Raw genomic sequence first — 19,829 nt, 5'->3', positions numbered from 1 at the left:
TTACCCTGGGCTATAAATGACTATTATACTTTATTCTGCGGATCAGTACGATTATGGCGATACCATATGTATATATACACGTTTTTTTATGTTTTGCAGCGTTTGCGCAATAAAATAACTTATTTAGAAAGACATATTCTGAGAGCCATAACTTTTTTTATTTTTCAGTCAAAAAAGCTGTGTAAGGGCTTGTTTTTTGCGGGTTGGGTTGTAGTTTGTATCAGTACTATTTTGGCGTACATGCGACTTTTTGATCACTTTTTATTGCATATTTTGTGAGGGGTGGTGACCAAAAAATAGTGATTCTGGCATTGTTTTTCGTTTATTTTTTTTGCGGTATTCACCGTGCGGGAAAAATAATATTATAGTTTTATAGTTGGGGTCGTTACGAACGCGGTGATACCAAATATGTGTAATTTTTTTTTTTACGTATTCATTTTTTTCCTATAATAAATGACTTATTATAGGAAAAAAAACAGTTCTTGTTTATATCACTTTTAACTTTTATTTTTACACTTTTTTAAAAACATTTTTATTCTTTTTTTTACTTTTTTCACTTGTCCCACTAGGGGAAACTTAGACTTGCAGCTCTGATCGCTGCTAGAACACATTACACTACCTACGTAGTGTAATGCATTTCAACTGTCATTGTGACGTGACAGTCACACTGACAGGAAGCCTACGACGACCACCCTCCGGCTGGTCCTCATAGGCTTCTGTACATGGCAGCCCGGATGCCATTGTCTGGCGTCCGGTTGCCATGGGTACCATCGCCAGCCCCCGTGATTTCACATGGGGGCTGCCGATTGGCGCTAAACACCTTAATTGTGGCGTTCAAAATCGAGCGCCGCAATTAAGGGGTTAACTGCCGATACGGGGAATGCAGGGCAGACACCCTGCACAGTTAACTGCCGCTGCGGTGTAGCGCCGCGCGGCGGTTAACTGACAAAGCACAGACGTAACTGCACGTCAAGGTGCGCGAACTTACTGCTCACCTCGACGTACAGTTACGTCAAGGTGCGTTAAGGGGTTAAAAGATAGGCCATCAATTTTTAGGGACTGGACAACCCCTGTAAGTGGCTGCTATCTCTATGACTCAGATCTAATTTTAGCCTTTGGCCTACCAGGAGTCCATTTTCCACACAGGCCAGAACGATGCAATGATGTTATCACATCTACTTGGGTAAAAATAGAGGTAGGAAGGATGACAGGGCAGGATTAGGCTGTAGTCTACCCCACTGGATGCTGATGTGGGATTGGGAACCGGCAAGTACAATTATTGTCATCTTAAAGGTCTCAAAGACTTTAATAGTGGGGGCCAAGAGCATGCATGACCACTTCTCCTATGAATGTGTCACTTACCTATTTTCTAAACCCCCCCCTAATTCCAAGAAAACCACACAGGAAACGAGGTTAGATTTTAATGGCCACAGCAGCCGTTTATTTATAAAATAACCTGAAAAGGTCAATATATCCAAACATTTATAAAAACATCGGGAATTCTCCACAGTAGTATTCCCTCCAATAATTCACCTGACCCTACCTGGGTCAGTCTATTTATAAACATAAATAATAAACATCAATAATAAATAACAAATGTTCAAAGCCCTTGAAGTTATTCTTTTAGTTTAATTGAGATAGCCATCTGCAAACCACCACCTTTTTACCTCCAGCCGTAACCCAGCTCGGAGGCACTGCTCGCCTCTGCAGATGGCTCAGACCAAAACCCACTTCAAAGGGATAACACCCTAAAAAGTCTTCCATTATTATTCCTTTTTGGACGATGCATGCCCCCGATGCGACCCACCCACCAGTTTGTATTGACCAGCCTCAAGGAATCCCCCCACCACAGCGAAACAGGCCCTTGACCACCATAAGCCTGTGAGTCCCTATGCCGAACGCAACCCCGCCCCTCGTTCCTGGCTACAAAAACAGACACTGCCCTATTAACTTTTATACGGGCCTTATTAATCCGGTCAACGGACCGCACCAAACGCCAGTGCTTCCTTGGAACAATGTCGGGTGGGAAGCCTAAAAACAAAGTAGGTCATGCCGAATATCCCGGACTAGTTCGCGTTAGGGGCGGACATCCAAATCGTTCCCACCCACATGTAAGGCCAGGATCTAAAGAACCCGGTCTAACAGGGAATACCTTTGGAACTTAAGCAAGACCGGGCTCCATAGCAAACCTCGGAATCCCAGCCAATGCAGTACTGCGTCGACCCGCGGGATCCTCAGTTGGTGGCTGTCGGGGTGAACATCCCCCCTCAGGGCACCCCACTGAAGGAATGAGTGCCCCAATATCCACACCAGGCACGGGAAGGGATCTGAAATGAAAGGAAACGTACCCGCACATCCATAAGCATACACTCCGGTAACCACCACAACAGAACCCACCCCCACACAACCTCAAATACAATTGTCAAGTAATTAATCACAACAAATGAGGCCGGACATATGACCTAAACCTATTAGATTCCCACCTCCCATGCATTGGACTTCCGCCTCATCCAAACCCAGCGTGCCGTCTCAGTTGCCGCGCCAATGCGAAAAGAATGCAACGCATAACCGTCGGGGCTAACACCCACTGCCGACAAACATTTTTAAAAAACTGCACAAAACTGGAATCTGGAAAGAAAAGTACCATCCTCGTGGCGTAGCAAGGGGACATCTGATGCGCTACCAGGAGGCCTGAAACCGCAACTGCCGAGAGAGAAAACAAAACTATGCGCTTACCCCTGCCCAGTTGATCAGTTTCTGACTGACGCAATAAAATTTCCAATCTGTCCTCGTACACATTCACGTCATCATGTCTAAGCCCCCCCCCCCCGCCCACAAAGCTCTAGGAGAGACAAGTTCACTTAGCCGGAGAGCTCTGAAAAACGCCAGAGAAAAAGCGAGCGGGAACAGCCGTACCGCAAAACTTGAAAAGCACGCCACCTCTACCGCCGTTCCGAGCGAGCAAAGGAGGGAAAAAGAAACAGGCCGCCTGCAGTCTAACTCTGCCCTGCCCCGCCGTAAGTCTTTTAACGCTTGCCTTACTAGAAAATCCTTAATTACATCCGCTAAACCCCGCAATTTGAAGCCAAAAGCTAACGCCGAGACAAACCTATTAACTTTTGCCACTAAATATCCTGCCTCATACGCCTCCCCTAACCAATACAAGAGAGAGACCAACCTGTCCCGATCTGTACTAACATCGCCTAAGCATCTAACCCACTCTTCCCACTGACTCCAACTGGCCAAGTAAGAGGACCAGGTGGACCCAGCCAAAGATCTCTTAATCAACCTGCCCGCTGAACGGAAACCAGCTCCCAAAGATGATCCGGGCAGGCCGTGCCAATTGGTTCTGCACCCGGTGCCAGGTGATGATCCCACTGTGAGCAAGAAAAATCATCAGATATACAGTTATCCACATCCGGCACATGAGCTGCCACCACCCACACATTCAATGACAAACATATCAATACCAAATGCCTTAACAATTGTACCACAGGTGGAGAAGACGCTGTAATATTATTAATCGCCAACACGACCCCGAGATTGTGGCAGTGGAAGAGAACCTTCTTGTCCCTGAGCCTGTCCCCCCAAATGGTCATGGCGACCACAATAGGGAACAACTCGAGCTGGGATAGATTTCTCGTAAGACCGCTAGCCACCTAGCTCGACGACCAGCCGCCCGCACACCATGAACCCCCGCAGTAAGCACCAAAACCCTCTGCACCTGCCGCATCCGTGAAGAGATCCAAATCAAACGTGTCCAGCACCTGCAACATCCACAGGGACCGGCCATTGTATTGCCCAAGAAAGACCTCCCACACCCGCAAATCGGCCTCTATGATCCGCGTCCTGTCGCACAAAATGGTGTGGCTCCCGCATGCCTGCAGTAGCAGCCGCCAACCTCCTACAAAACACCCTGCCCATTGGCATGATCCGGCATGCAAAATTCAACTTACCCAACAGGGACTGTGAACTCCGCAAAGTAATTTTACGCAAATGACACGCCCGCCTAACTTCCTCCCCGAGATCCCGCAACTTATTCTCAGGAAGTCTACATTCCATTGCAACCGAATCTATCTCAATCCCTAAGAAACATATCGTAGAAACCAGGCCCTCCGTCTTTCCGGGTGGTAAAGGGACTCCGAAATCCCCTGTGACCTTTTGCAAAGCAAACAACAAATTACCGCAGACCCCTGGGGGCCGACACACAAAAAATTTACGATTTAGTGACTCAGTCAATGAAGGAACTGAAAGCTTCAAAATATGCGCAGGACAAGGAGCAACCAATAGGCAGGCACCGATCAACGTAAAACCCCCCATCCCAAAAACAGCCCAACAGCCGTTGACTGTCAGAGTGCACCGCCAACAGTCGAAAAGCCGCTTCTATATCCGTTTTTACCAAAAGAGCGCCGCGACCAGCCCGCTTCACTAAACCCACCGCTTTATCAAACGACATGTAAACTACCGAACTCAACTCTAGGGTGATGCCGTCGTTCACCAATGACCCTTTTGGGATAGACAAATGCTTAATTAAGCAAAATTTATTGTGCTCCCGCTTTGGTACGACTCCTAATGGGGAAACTACCAAATCCCCCACCGGGGGAGCAAGAAAGGGGCCCGCCATACGACCCAGCAATACTTCTTTACGAAGTTTAGAGGAAACCACCTCGGAATGCTGGTAAGCAGACCGAATATTCCGCCGTGTAACTGGCACTACATGCGGGGGAGCGGGAATAACAAAACCAAAACTAAAACCGTCATAAATCAACGTAGCCGCGGCCCTATCGGGATAATCATTTAGATAGGGGGCCATCCTTTCCAGCCTCACTGGCGTCACTCCCTTGACTAGTTGAACCGAGTTGGGTTCCTGATCGTTTTCCCTTACGCAAGCATTTTGAAGCTCCATGTGAGGACCCGTTGCAGTGTGAACAAACGTGTTTAAATTTACAAGTGGAACCGAACTTGAACTGGCCATCATTAAAGAGGCTCTGTCACCACATTATAAGTGCCCTATCTCCTACATAAGGAGATCGGCACTATAATGTAGGTGACATCAGTGCTTTTTATTTGGAAAAATGATCTATTTTTACCACTTTATGAGCGATTTTTAGCTTTATGCTAATGAGTTTCTTAATGCCCAACTGGGCGTGTTTTACTTTTTGGCCAAGTGGGCGTTGTGGAGAGAAGTGTATGACGCTGACCAATCAGCGTCATACACTTCTCCCCATTCATTTACACAGCACAAAGCGATATAGCTATATCGCTATGTGCATCCACATACACAAACACTAACGTTAATCAAGTGTCCTGACAATGAATATACATTACCTTCAGCCAGGACGTGCTGTATATTCAGAATCCTGACACTTCTGAATCTTTTCTGTGAGATTACAGCAAGGCAAGCGTAATCTCACGAGATTACGCTGTAACCTATTATTTAAAACAAGATTACTTTTGCCTTGCTGTGAAATCTCACAGGAAAGATTCATCGAGGCTGTGATAGGAATGAATAGAGAAACTGACTTCCTGTTCACACATGAGACACTCTGCAGTTGGAGAGTCCTATGGTCCTGGTCACATGACACAGCTGAGGACCAGAAGGGAGTGGATAACTCACAAATACAGTCACCGATAAGAAAACTACCTTTGCCACAATTTACATAATGCGCTCCTTTAAAGCCACTTTCTTTTTCTTTTTATAATCCCCTTTTTAGCAATGACTAATAGTACAAACTGCTTGAAATGGCACCACATCTGTTGCTTACGTTTAACCATTTCACAGTTGAAGTTAAATTTCATGATGTCATTCAATAAGTATTTGTGATGTTTAATAACTGGGAAGGATACAGCGTGTATTCTTTTTTTTTTTTCCTTTTATGGAGATGTCAAGTTGTAATTGTGCCGATATATTGAAATTCAGCTCCTAGTCAAATAGAATCTTATTACTGAGTTGCAATGGTATGTACAGTAGTTACATACTAAGTAAATCTGCCCCTAAGATTGAAACATAGACGTGGTAGGCTTCTAGCAGACTGAAGACTATTTCTTAAAGACGCTCCTGTCCGCTACAATTAATCAACAGTTGCTTGGCTTGCTCCAAGCTAAAAAAAAACACAGTATATACTGTATATTTTGATATGCAAGCATGGATGTGTTAAAAATAAACATGTTCCAGTTAGGACAGATTGTGCAGATATTTTTGGATTTATGAGAGAAGACATCAAGTCAAATGTAATTAGAATTTCATTTTATTTGGTTGAAGCATCAATACGTATTGGAGATAAATAAACTGCTTAAAGAGGTATTTTAGTTTTATGCAAATAAAGCTTAATAATTGCAAACTGAAATGTTATGCAATTTTTTTTTATATATTTTGTGTTTCGATTCCTCAATGTCTCCAATAAATCTGCAATGTCTTACTTCTAATGAGCCAATCATCTGTGTCAGTTTAAGGCCTTATTCACACAAGCTTGTGCATTTTTGCGCACGCAAGAAACGCGCGAAAAAGTTCAGTGTGGTATCTGTATATGGTGCGTGGCTGCGTGATTTTCGCACAGCCGGCATCATTATGACACTCTGTTTTGATGTTACCACACAGTAAAGAAGGAGGGGCTTTTATGTTTCCCTTCACTTCTTTACCAACTGTAGCATGAATCACGCGCGTCACCCGGAAGTGCTTCCGTGTGCCATGCGCGATTTGCACACACCCATTGACTTCAATGGGTGCGTGCTGCGCGAAACACGGGCAAGTATTGGACATGTCGTGAGTTTTACACTGCGGACGTACGCTGCGTGAAAATCACGGCCTGTCAGAACGGCCCCATTGACTTACATAAGTCCGTGCGACGCGCGTGATTTCCACGCGCGTAGTACGGACGTAATACACGTTCGTCTGAAAAAGGCCTAAAGCTGGGTTCACATTGTGCTTTTTTGTTGTGATTTTGTTGCATTCTCAAACACTCACAAAATTAATGCATCTAAAAAACGCATGTGTTTTTTACATGTTTCAGCTGTAATCTCGTTTTAAATTTAATGGTTATAGGCTTATTACTGAAACACTTTTTTTTTAAAAACTAAGCACTGGTATTTAAAATCGCATGCATTTTTTCAGATACGTTTTTGTGACAGCGTTTGAAAGCACAGCAAGGCGCAATGTTAATTCAGTCTAAGTATGCAGATCAAATGCCAAAAATCGAAAAAGAGCAACCTGGGGTTGAAATAAACAAACCCAAACAACACTAATAACAGGCCTCACAGAAAAATACCGCTACAGTTCATAGGCCAAAGCCAATAAAAGTTCATAAAGGCTAAAGCCCTGCTAAGATCAAAATGTATCTGAAAAAGTCGCAAGGCTTACAATTAATAGATAAGGACTTTGTCTGTTTGGCATGAAACAGTCATATTGTCCGTTGTCCACTCAAGGTGATACATTCAAAGAAAACACAGCAGACTTGCTTGTTTTGCTCACATCCACAGCACCTTCAGCTTTCATGGTGGACGTGTCAGTTCCCAATTCACAATGATGCCCCGTCGGATAGGGTAACACCATTTGTTTAAAACATTTAAAACACTGCACTTTATGCACTTACAAGTGTAGTACAAGGACATTCCTATTACATTGTCAACTTCTGACCTGTCACCTGCCCCCAACGTGATTTGTCATCACGGCGATGAAGTTGTGACTTGTGAACTGACACGTTCCTCATGAAAGCTGAAGGTGCTGTGGGAGTGAGAAAAACAAGCGACTAAGCTGTGCTTTCCCTGGATATATCACCTAGAGTGCACAATGGACTATATGACTGTTTGAAGTCCAGCAGGCTGAGTACTTAACTATTTTTTTTTTAATTCTTGTGGCTTTTACCAATTACTTTGTACCTTAGCGGGCCTTTGGCCTATATAAACGTTTATGACTCATTATGGATTTTGACCTATAAACCTTTGTGGTATTTCCCTGTGTCCCATTATTAGAGTGTTTGTTTTTTGTCTTCTTTTGCTCTGCTTGGTTGTCAGTTTCCATTCCGTGATTGAGCACCAGGTTATCAATATAATACTAGTATTCATGTTTTGTCTTTTTTTAGGAGGTTCACCCTTAGGGGTTATCCCACAAACAATATTGTTTAGAAAGGGACAGAACCTGTAAAAATATGCACATTTTCAATATACACTATAATTCATAATTTTCCTCTGAAGAGATAACTTACATTGGTATTAGTGGTAGAGCCCCCTATTTTTTTTATACGGAAATCTCTGTCAACCTACTGGATCTGCTTCTCTCCCCTGCTAACGCTGCCCATTAATACAATCAATTAAAGCGGCCAATGGTTATCTATATTCTATTCTTCTCCAGTTCAGAGGAGAAGTTAAGCATACACAATAGCATTGTCCTCCTCTGAGAAACGACAAAGGTATTGGATAGGTGTTATTAGAAGAAATAATGAGAGATAAAAGAAATCGTGAGGAGTGAATATATTTTATGCTTCACAATGCACTGCTGGTAGATAGAGGCAGGAGCGTCACGTCGTGCGGCTCTGCTGCCCACCCACAGAACAAAAACAGACAGAAGAAAGAAGGAACATTAGACTGATTATTTCTGCTACTGGCTGGATTTGTTTTTGTAACAAGGTTGGTGGGATGAAAAAATGGTTAATGAAAAAATACAAACTGCCCATGAAGTACTGCAGGCCACTTGAATGCTCTATCCAAAACGACAAGTGCTATAGTTCATGTACTTCAGTTCCCTGCATTCCCTGCACTGCACAATATACAGAGCATGAGCAAGGAGTGATCTGATAATGATATCTACTTCCACACAACCATCAGTATTTCCTGGTGAAAGATATATTCCTTACTTCCTTAATAATTCTCCAGTCCATCAGCCCCAGATTCCACCAGAACCAAACTGTGCTGGCAGTAAAAAAAAATAAAATAATAATAGTTTTTTTCAATGTAATGCTTCCCTTTGTGGCCAGATAAACACTGACCTCCTCTATACAGATGAAATCATAATAATATCAGTGGGACCTCCTCTATAAAGATGAAATCATAAAAATATTGTCACGATCTAGGGGTATGTGGACCCACTAGGCCGCTCCGCCATAGTGGAGAGGCAGCTGGCCAAAGTCACAGTCAATGCACAAGTCTATACAAAGAATTTGTAGTATGAACGTACCTGAGATAGTCCAGACAATGGAAGAGGCTTTCGCACAGATGGTACTGGATGTGGCAGGTTGCGGCAGATGTGGCGGACGACAGTAGATGCATCAGGTTGCGCCAAACGTGGTGGATGACACCGGGTGCAGCAGGTTACGCCAGACCTGGCGGATGACACCAGGTGCAGCAGGTTGCGCCAGACGTGGCGGATGACACCGGGTGCAGCAGGTTGCGCCAGACGTGGCGGATGACACCAGGTGCAGCAGGGCATGACTCCAACAATAGACAGGCTCAAGGGCAAAGCACAGCACAGGATACAGGTAGAAAGGCACGGGAACGCTGGGAACGGGGAAACACTAAGGAACCATTTGAGATACAGACATGGGAAGACTACAACAACGTTCAGGCACGGAATGGAAGGACAGGGCCCTTTCAATAGTTCAAGGTGACCTGGAGCATAATTAATTAATTGCATGGCCCTAAGGCTGGGAACCAGCGCGCGCCCTCTAGTGGACACTCATGTGCTGACGTCTCAGGAGAGGAAGACGCCAGCAGGAAGAGGGAGGTCTGCTGACGGAAGGTAAGTGGAGGTTGCGGTCCGTGACCGCGGCCGTAACAAATATCAATGGGACCTCCTCTATAGGGATGTTATCCTAATATCAGTGAGACCTTCTCTATAGGGATGAGATCCTAATATGAAGGGAACTGTAACTATAGGAGCGAAATTCTAATAATATCAGTGGAACATCATCAACAATTCTAGTTACAGTATGTGTTTGTCATGTTACCGGTTTAGTCATTTTATATCTTGGTGTACTGATGTCTTCATTTTATCTTCATTATAAATGATGAATTAATCCTTTGGCTTAATATGCACCATTGAAATTCCATTCGAATATAAATCAGTGAGTGGTTTAATTCAATTATTCTTCCCATTACTAAAGGATGAAGTTAGATAAATTGATTATATACTGCTTTATATTCAGATTAAAGGCTCTACATTTTCTTACTTTCACTTTTGTAACTCTTTTGTTTCATGAAAAGTAATTGTCTGCATCTCCAACAACTATTCATATATTTCCTAGCAGCCAGATTAAAGACTATGGGAAAAACACAAAGCGTAAAATATTCATTAAAATAATCAATAGGAAAACTATGGTGTATGTGGAGAGTCTAACCAATCAGATGCGTGTATTTTCGGAATTACTTAGACTAGAAAACAGAATTCAATCATTTTAAATAATAATCATTGATCTGCATGTTTCAACAAAACCAGATAAGGGTTATGTCCAAGGGCGTATATACATGGTCCCATTCATTTTACTACTGTGTGGTAAGAACCTGTACAGGACTTCCATTTTTAAGCGTCATGAAAAGGGTGTGGATAGGTAAACATACACCAAGCCCTTCTATCATGGTGGCTAAACCCAGCAACATAATGGAGGGCCTATTTTAATCTTTTTTCTTCTATGTACGTCACTGGCTATGTCATAAAACGAATGCATTAAACAAATTTGACAAAACCACTAAAAATATGGCAGTTGTCATTTTTCCCCCCACATTCATGAATAAAAAACATATTTTCTACCATATGCCAAACTGGCAAAACTAATACACTGCTTAGTGTGTCGCCTGAGGGGGTGGTTCATGAAAAATACCAAAATAGAATTCCTGTGTCATGCACCGCCTTCTCGCGTTTTTAACTAGACATAACACAGTGTATCAGGTGTTTCCTGAGTTTTTCAATAGCAAAATGGTTTCATACCCACTTATCACAGCCCTTGATATTCCTTGTTTTTTTCAGTTAGGAAGAAAGAAAGATTTTGAGAGGTGGAACTCTAGCTTCAGAATTTTCAGTTTTCGCCTTGATTTCAACTATAGTCAGAACTAATCTCTCCTAAAATTTATGTCAGGTAGAAAATTATGTTTACGTAAAAGCTCTAATGGGAATATTTTTGAACAACTTACAAGATTGCACATCTGTGTTATACAAATGTAGGTGTATTCCTAAGTGACTGCAAATTTATACTAGGAAGAAAATTTAATCTTTAGCAAGCATTTTAACTAACATGTATTTATAATAATCTAAAAAAGAGGGAATGTTCATGCTAATTTACAATTGTTATTTTACATTTAGATATTAAGTGATGTGGAGCAAGAAGCTGCCTACAAGAATATGTGTTTTCAAAGAAGCAATTCATTTTCCTCAAGTCAAAAACTAGAACAAAAACGGGATATACTCTTGAAGGCATGGAGCTGCAATGCTTTACCTGAAGAAAAGGTATACTTGGTGGTTAAGTATAGGCTTTTCTGTTAGGTACGTCTTTGGCTCCGTTCACATCACATTTAAGCCCTAAATTTGATATATACGCCAGGCAAAGCTCCTAGCATATATGCCAAATGTATACATAGAGCTCCATTCGCCCGACAGAGGCCAAAGAGTGTCCTTTTGGCTTTCGTCGGGCTAGTATAGCTTTTTATTTTTGCGGTATAGAACAGCATAGTCTACTACGCTTTTCTATGTAGAGGCATTCTACAAAAAAATTATAGCGCGCAGTATACTTTTTGTTAACATGGGAGTCTATGGGTGACGTATGCCACCGTAATCCTATACAATTGTATACGTCAGAGCATTCATTCAAAGGGTATATTTTGGCCAACAATTCCGACGTATATGTCTGACAGAATGCTCAGACAAATGTGAACCGAGCCTTTCTGGTACTGAGCAGAAAGCTATTATGTTTTAAGGACAATTTAAATTCTTTGTGCCATGAATCATGAGCTGGAAACATTCTCTAGAGGTACTGGTTCAAGCTGACTTACATAGTTAGTATGCTTGAAAACAGACAAATGTCCATCAAGTTCAATCAAGGGATGGGAAAAGGTAAGGTAAAAATTTCTACACATAAGAGCTTCTATTTTTTTGTTCTAGGAAATTATCTTAGCCTTTTTTAAAGCCATCCACTGTCCCTGCTGTGACCAGCTCCTGCGGTAGACTATTCCATAAATTCACCATTCTCACAGTAAAGAAGGATTGTCGCCTCTGCAGATTGAACCTTTTTTTTTTTCCAGACGGAGGGAGTGCCCCCTTGTTTTTTTGATTGGGTTTTACATGGAACAGGATTTCACCAAATTTATTGTATGTGCCATTAATATATTTATATAAGTTAATCATGTCCCCCCTTAGTCGTCTTTTTTCAAGGCTAAATAGGTTTAATTCTTTTAATCTTTCCTCATAACTTACATTCTCTATGCCCCTTATTAGCTTTGTTGCTCTTCTTGATAGAATCCCACAGTAGCTACAGATTTGTTGGCTGTACATTGAAGCTTCCAATCTCTCATTTTACCAACTACCCAAGTGCCTATGGGACTTAGATCCGGTGACTGCGAAGTACAAAGAGAAAACAGTGCATGGCATTCATGGCTTACAGGCCATAGTACATTCAAAATGAAGAACCAAATCTGGTTTATAATCTACAGTAACTCTCAAATGTGAAATACAAACATCAATCAACGGAATGTGTTGAATACTTTCTTCGTAACAATAGAAAATAGAAGAAGAGGGGAAAGGTAGGGTTCTTTCTCGGGGGTTGCATAGAGAGAGGAGAAAGAGAAAGATAAGGATTGATAAAACACACCTCCATCATCTTTATGAGTGGACGAGAGATCTAAATTCAGCTGAGTTTTGGAAACATACAAGTGGTGCCAGGATTTAAGAAACCTGTCATCAAACCCCCTGGGCAAAGCCGTAAGGTCCTTACTCTTCTGTATCTTGTTACACAGCAAGGAAATAGAAGGAGGGATGTTTTGTCTCCATAGAGCCGGGATAAAGGTTCTTGCTGCGTTGACCAGATGTTGAACCACGGAGTGCTTATAAATAGATGGGGGATATCGCAGAGATGTAGCAGAAACAAGGTGGGAAATTTAGGTAGAACATGGTCTGTGAATTTAGAATTTATACACCAAACTTCTGACCAACTAGTCAACATCGGAAATTCCCAAAATACATGAAGGAGTGTTCCCATTTCACTTCCACATCTCCAACAAAAAGGAGAGGCAGTCGGCATGATAGCATGGATTATGGAGGGCACAATAAATAATTCATAATTACATAAACTTTTGGTGTGTGCTGAGTTCTGTTTTTTTTTTTTTTTATTTATTGTGGATTTGGGCCCTTTCTACATGCACCACCAATCCATTTAACAGAATGCCAAAAACCCAATAAATTGTGGAGTAAATAAAATTAGAGTAGAAAGAAGTCACTGTGATAATGTGTCCAATATGACTTGGCCCATTATTGGATAGAGTGTGGTCATAAATGGATGTATATAGTCAATAAACGAAAAAGAGAGTTAGGAATTACCCAGTTGGTATTAAAGGAAATAGTAAGTGGCAAATAATAACTTTTCACATCATTACACCACCACCGGCAGCAAGGCAGAACAGATTTGGAGATTCATGTGGCTTATGGAATATTTTCACACCACAATTAGTATATGAGTCACTGCCCACAGTCTATACCCACTTAAGGCTACATTCTCACGAACGTGGCCAACCTCGGTTGTGAAAAACTGCAGTTTTTTCACGTCCAAGGTGCCCCGGTTATCACGCATCCCCATAGACTAGAGTCTATGGAGGGATGTGTGAAGCACAAAAAAATAGGACATGTCTTATATTATTACGGACCCTTCACAGGCTCCGTTGACAACGGTAGTGTGAACGGCCCCAATGAAATACACGAGTTTGTGTGACGGCCGTTGTTTTAACGGCCATCACACGCACGTGATACACACTCGTCTGAATGAGCCCTTAGACTGCTGGTCCCTATTTTTGTCTGCCAAGAGTGAAACCCAATGTGGTCTTCTGCTACCTTGTTATTTGAGTTTTTGATGCATTCCCGTTAGCTTAAACTAGTCTACCTAATCTACCCGCACGGAGCTGGCACTCACTGGATGTGTTTTGAGCATTATTCTCTATATATTTTAGAGATTGTTATGTGTGAAAATCCTACGATACTTCAACAGTCTTCCCACAGAGCCAGTTAGATGTAATTTTTTTCCCCATTTCTCAAAATTATTGCTTCCTCGGCATTAGCAAAAAAATGTATAAAAAACAAAGCAGAAAACATATTTGAGAGGAAATTGCACAGAAGCCTCAGCAACTAAGTATAATTACATTTTTCAGTACTTTTGTGTGTCTACTTTTGCCTTTATTTTAACTGCTGTTCTTTTTTGGAGGCTTACTTTCAGTTTTTCAAAGAAATCTTCAGCAATATTTCAGCCTTTGAGGGGCATTTTCTGCATCTCACTGTCCAAGTATTCCCAAACACATGCAATGTAGTTCTGAGCCAAACAATTGTTCAGCTGGAACGTTCTCAGTTGAACAGATAAAATCTTTCTGCGCAAGTTTTTCTCAATAGCAGATGTCAGGGGGCTATCTGGCAGCTCTCAAATCTATTATGCTGGCCATACACATAAGATAGCTGATTGTTACATACCTTACTCCTCACACTTAGATCAACTGAGCGTGCATGTTTATTTTTCGAAAGGGAGAGGGGGGAAAGCTATTGTCAGAGACCTCTGGCAGCACTTATCTCCCAGGGGGAACAATGGATTGGACATGTTGAAATCCAACATGCCTGATTTTTTTTTTTTTTTTGTGACATCTGCCGTTGTGGGAGAGTGAGACATTGCCTTACAAGGTAGTTATGTAAAGGTCAGTTCAGACTTTGTTCTTCCTTTTTTTTAAAGATCTACTTTTAGACATTAAAATGAAATGGAGTGTATTCCGAATTTAAATTTTCATTTGTTTTGAGTTTGTCAGCTTACAATTAACTTATGCAAAAAGCAAAGAAATTTATTATATGTGCGTTCAGTTATCTTCAAGTATCATTCATTTAAAAAAAAAATCCCTATAAGTTTGGTGTCATCTTTTCAAAATACTTGTATTTATATTTCTGCCATTTAGATTATGCCAACCATACGTACGCTACGCCATCCACTTGAAAGATCTGAGAAAAGGAACACACAAGAGATTCTTCTATCAAATTCACTCAACACAGTTACCTATCCACTTGGCTTAAAATCCATTGTTAAAAACAATATTGTAAGTAATCCAAAATTGAACGACAGTGATGTGAGTGGAGGTCTAGACTGGATCATTCATGCCACAATTCCACGTATAGTCATCATCCCTACCTCAGAAAGTAGCATCTCTGAAGGGCAGGAGGAGATTGACAACGACTGCGATGAAAGAAGTGAAAAAGAGTTGGATGATGATGATTTTTTCAACTTTAAGATTGATACAAGTTTATTAGACTTTGAAGGACTGTCTTCAACTGCTGATCTCTTTGAAGTGGTTGAGAAGTTTTTGTCATAAAATAAGTAGAAAATATAGGTTTGAAATTCCACATATAAATAGTTTATATGCAATAGGTTAAACACGCAGTGTTAAAACAATCTTAGTAGAGCTGCACAAAATTTAGTGCTCAGGTCAGGCGTAGCCTGAACTATTAGTTTAGGGTTATATGGCAAACAGTATTGACAGTATTAGTTTTAACATCTCAACCATACAATGATGCTGGAGAAATGAGAAAATACCTTATTATTTTCTATTGTCTTGATGTGTGTATAGTTATATAAATCTCTATCCAACAGTTGGAGTTACATCATTATAGAGCCATATTACCTTATCCTATGAGCAGCAATATGTGCATACATTTTGCATAAGGGTTTTTTTATAATCAAAATCTTAGATATTCTGAGAAAAGGAGCAGCTGCAGTGGACTTGTTGCATTCCGAACTAAAATTACTTGTGTCATTGTGTTATTAAATTCCAGACTCCATTATGTAACCCCTTAATGACCGCCAATAAGCCTTTTCACGGCGGTCATTAGTGGGCCTTATTCTACAGCACTGCCATTCCACGGCGCTGCATCAGAATAAAGTAAACAGAGCAGGGAGCCGTCAAATCTCCCTGTTCTCAGCTGCCAGAGGTAGCTGAGTGCTGGGGGCGTCGCTGGTCGAACGTGTGAGATCGATATTAGTATCAATCTCACCCGTTTAACCCTTCAGATGCGGTGCTAAATAGCGTGCACCGCATTTGAGTAGTTTTGGAGAGGGGGATAAGATCGCCGAGTGTCTGTATCTCCAATGGCAGCCGGGGGCCTAATAAAGGCCCCCAGGTCTGCCTGTAGTGAATGCCTGCTAGGTCATGCCGGAGGCATGTCCTAGCATATGCCTGTCCGCTGTAAACGGACAGGCATAATACACTGCAATACAAAAGTATTGCAGTGTATTATAATAGCAATCGGATGATCGCATATTAAAGTCCCCTAGTGGGACAAGTAAAAAAGTAAAAAAAAGTTGAATAAAGTTAATAAAAAAGAAATGTGAAAAATAAAATGAAAAACCCACTTTTTCCCCTTACAAAATGCTTTACTGTTAAAAAAAGACAATAAAGCAAAAAAGTTACACATATTTGGTATCGCAGCATTCGTAACAACCCCGACTATAAAGCTGTTAAATTATTTAACCCGCAAGGTGAACGCCGTAAAAAATAAAATAAAAAAACAATGGAAAAATTGCTGTTTTCTGTTAATCCTGACTTTAAAAAAATGTGATAAAAAGTGATCAAAAAGTCGCATCTACTCTCAAATGGTACCAATAAAAACTACAAGTCGTCCCGCAAAAAAAAAAGCCCTCATACAACTGCATCGGCGGAACAATAAAATAGTTATGGCTCTTCAAATATGGAGACACAAGAACAAATAATTTTGAAAAAAGTGTTTTTACTGTGTAAGTAGTAAAACATACAAAATCTATACAAATTTGGTATCTTTGCAATCGTAACAACCCGTTGAATAAGTTTATTGTGTTATTTATACCACACGGTAGACGACGTAGATTTAGGGCGCAAAAAAAGAGTGGTGAAATTTCAGGTTTTCTTCTACCCCCCCCCCAAAAAAAAGTTAATAAAACTTAATGAATAAATTATATGTACCCCAAAATTTTGCTATTAAAAAGTACAACTTGTCCCGCAAAAAACAAGACCTTATACAGCAATGTCGACGCAAAAATAAAAAAGTTATAGCTCTTCGAATGTGACAATGGAAAAACGTAAAAAATGGCTTGGTCATTAGGGCCCAGAATGCAAGCAGGGGGAAGGGGTTAAATAAGAAAATATGCGTTGGAAAATTGCAAATTGAAACATGAAAAAAAATGGCTGCTAGATTTAAAACATTATTTTAATGCATTAGATAATTTAGCTTGTGTAAACATAAAATTATTATTAGCCACCACGGATTATCAAGCCCCAGTGTTTATCAAGCACCCAATATGTTGCATATACTGTAAATTTACTGTATCTAATCAGCACGTGGCTCTCAAATCTTCTATGGCATATATTTAGTTTGTAATTTCTCACATTTGCACTAAACTGATTCTTCAAAGTATACATTCATAACTATAAAGCAGTATTTGCATAACATGTTTACTACCCCCACATTTACCACAAGGTCAACAAGCGTTTATACAGATTTTAAACTGGTATAGTATAAGGAGAATAGACTTAAAGGGGTTGTCCAGAATTAGAAAAATATGGCTGCTTCCTTCCAAAAAAAACACACCTGTCCACAGGTTGTATGTAGTATTGCAACTCAGACCAATTCACTTCAATGACGCTTAGCTGCTATACTAGACACAACCCATTTACAGGTGTGGTACTAATTTTGGAAGAAAGCTGTCATGTTTTCTAATCATATACAAAAAGTATTGTTTTGTTTTTATATGTAGGTCCAATGGTCTGTGCTGATTACATTCATAAAAAATCTTTATAGGGGTCAGTGCTCTGTTTACTTATTTCAGAAAATAAATTATTGGAACACTTTAAAGGGTGGTCTCATGAAGACCACTCATTTTCTGATTAAAAGTTGTGTGGAAATCAGCTGTGAGTCTGCCTTCAGAAATAAATCCCCAGCAGCCAGCCATACATTTTCCCTGTAGTAGTTGCTGCAGGGGTAATGTATTGTTACTGTACATGTCGGCCATGATCTGAGCTGCTCTATTTCAGCGGCTGCCTAGTCTGGCTCCTAGAGTGGTCCCTCCTATGATGTCCATTTGTCCTAATAGGAGTAACCCCTTAAATTCTACAACTTTTATGAACAATAAACTTAGAAATGAATGAAAAGTAAACAGGATATAAACTTGCCGCTAGGTGTTTGTCAGTCTGCAGATTTTCTGCACGTTCCTGAAACAGTGTTAGGCCTCGTTTACACGAGCGTGATATACGTGCGTGCGACGCGCGTGCTTTTCACGCGTGTCGTACGGACCTATGTAAGTCTATGGGGGCATGCAGACAGTCCGTGAGTTTTGCTCAGCGTGAGTCCGCTGAAAAAAACTCACGACATGTCCTATATTTGTGCGCTGTTCGCGCATCACGCACCCATTGAGGTCAATGGGTGCGTGAAAACCACGCAGGTCACATGGAAGCACCTCCGTGCGAACAGCGTGATTCGCGCAACCCCTGTCAAACTCTTAATGTAAACAGAAATGCACCACGTGCTTTTCTGTTTACAAACATCCAAACGGAGTGCCATAATGATGGCGGCTGCGCGAAAATCTCGCAGCCGCGCATCATACGCTGATGACACACGGAGCTGTTAAGTGCAAAACGCACACGCTCGTGTAAACCAGGCCTTAGAGAAATCTTGCAGAGGAAACACATATTAATTTCCTCCAGGTCCCACCTATTTTTGGGTGGCAGATGATTAGGAACAGGACTTTGCTATGGGGATCGGGCTTAGGCACCTTATGATCGGGTGAACAAGGGCAAAGATCAGCCGCTGAACATGCAAATACTCATTCATCGGTTGATCGCATCTTTTATGGAGCCCAAAAAATGATCGCTAGTCGTAAGCACCTCTACCTGTGTAAATAGGAAGGTGTGCTGCCGACATGATGCAAATGTATGGGGATGAATGTTCGTAGTAACGTCCCCATACTAAAAGATCATTGACCTTTTAGAGAGAGAAAATAAGCGCTGATCAACAAGCTGTATCTTATGATCGCCACTCATTATAGGTGGTGAACATTGGCGAATATCTGCCCATGTAAAACTATCCTTAGTGTTCCTGGCTTTCTTTTGTTCAACAGTGGGTGAAGTTTCCTTCTACAGCCAGTTATCTCACAGCCAGACACAGGATTGTGAGAAGAAGGAAGGTGAAATGGATGGTTTTCTAGGACATATAAAGAAGAATTCTTTATATATTTATCAGAGTTTTGATTGCAATATCTGGTATATTTAATGTTCCTTTAAAATATAGACACATGAATCTCCTAATTTTGTTAACAATAAGGTTGTGTAGATTGGATATAAAAAAGCACATTTGATAATAGAATCCTTTTCATTTATCGCTATAACACAAAAATGAAGGATTTGATTCTGTCTGTGACTTTTATGGCTTCCCTTAGGCTATGTTCACACGGGGTATTTTGCCGAGTTTTTTGACGCGGAAACCGCGTCGCAAAACTCGGCAGAAACGGCCCGAGAACGTAAAACTGCCTCGCGGGAAAAAGAAGCGACATGCCCTATCTTCGGGCGCTTCCGCCTCCGACCTCCCATTGACTTCAATGGGAGGCAGGAGAAAGCGTATATCTCGCTGTTTTATGCCCGCGGCGCTC

The 19,829-nt window shown here is 41.2% G+C and overlaps 1 protein-coding gene across 1 annotated transcript in view; it reads left to right on the top strand.

Annotated features, from left to right (window-relative positions):
- The window catches only part of LOC142738656 (melanopsin-B-like), a 192,772-nt gene extending 173,159 nt beyond the window's left edge, over positions 1 to 19,613 (top strand). Inside the window, exons 9-10 of the mRNA XM_075849771.1 lie at positions 11,288 to 11,431; positions 15,118 to 19,613. Coding sequence (XP_075705886.1) covers positions 11,288 to 11,431; positions 15,118 to 15,528 — 555 coding nt within the window. The 3' untranslated portion in view covers positions 15,529 to 19,613. The remainder of the gene's footprint in view (positions 1 to 11,287; positions 11,432 to 15,117) is intronic.
- Positions 19,614 to 19,829: the final 216 nt, after the last annotated feature.

Source organism: Rhinoderma darwinii, chromosome 1 (genome assembly GCF_050947455.1).
Source record: "Rhinoderma darwinii isolate aRhiDar2 chromosome 1, aRhiDar2.hap1, whole genome shotgun sequence".
Classification (NCBI taxonomy): domain Eukaryota; kingdom Metazoa; phylum Chordata; class Amphibia; order Anura; family Rhinodermatidae; genus Rhinoderma; species Rhinoderma darwinii.
The sequence above is the reverse complement of the archived record's forward strand: the minus strand, read 5'-3'. Positions and strand labels throughout refer to the sequence as shown.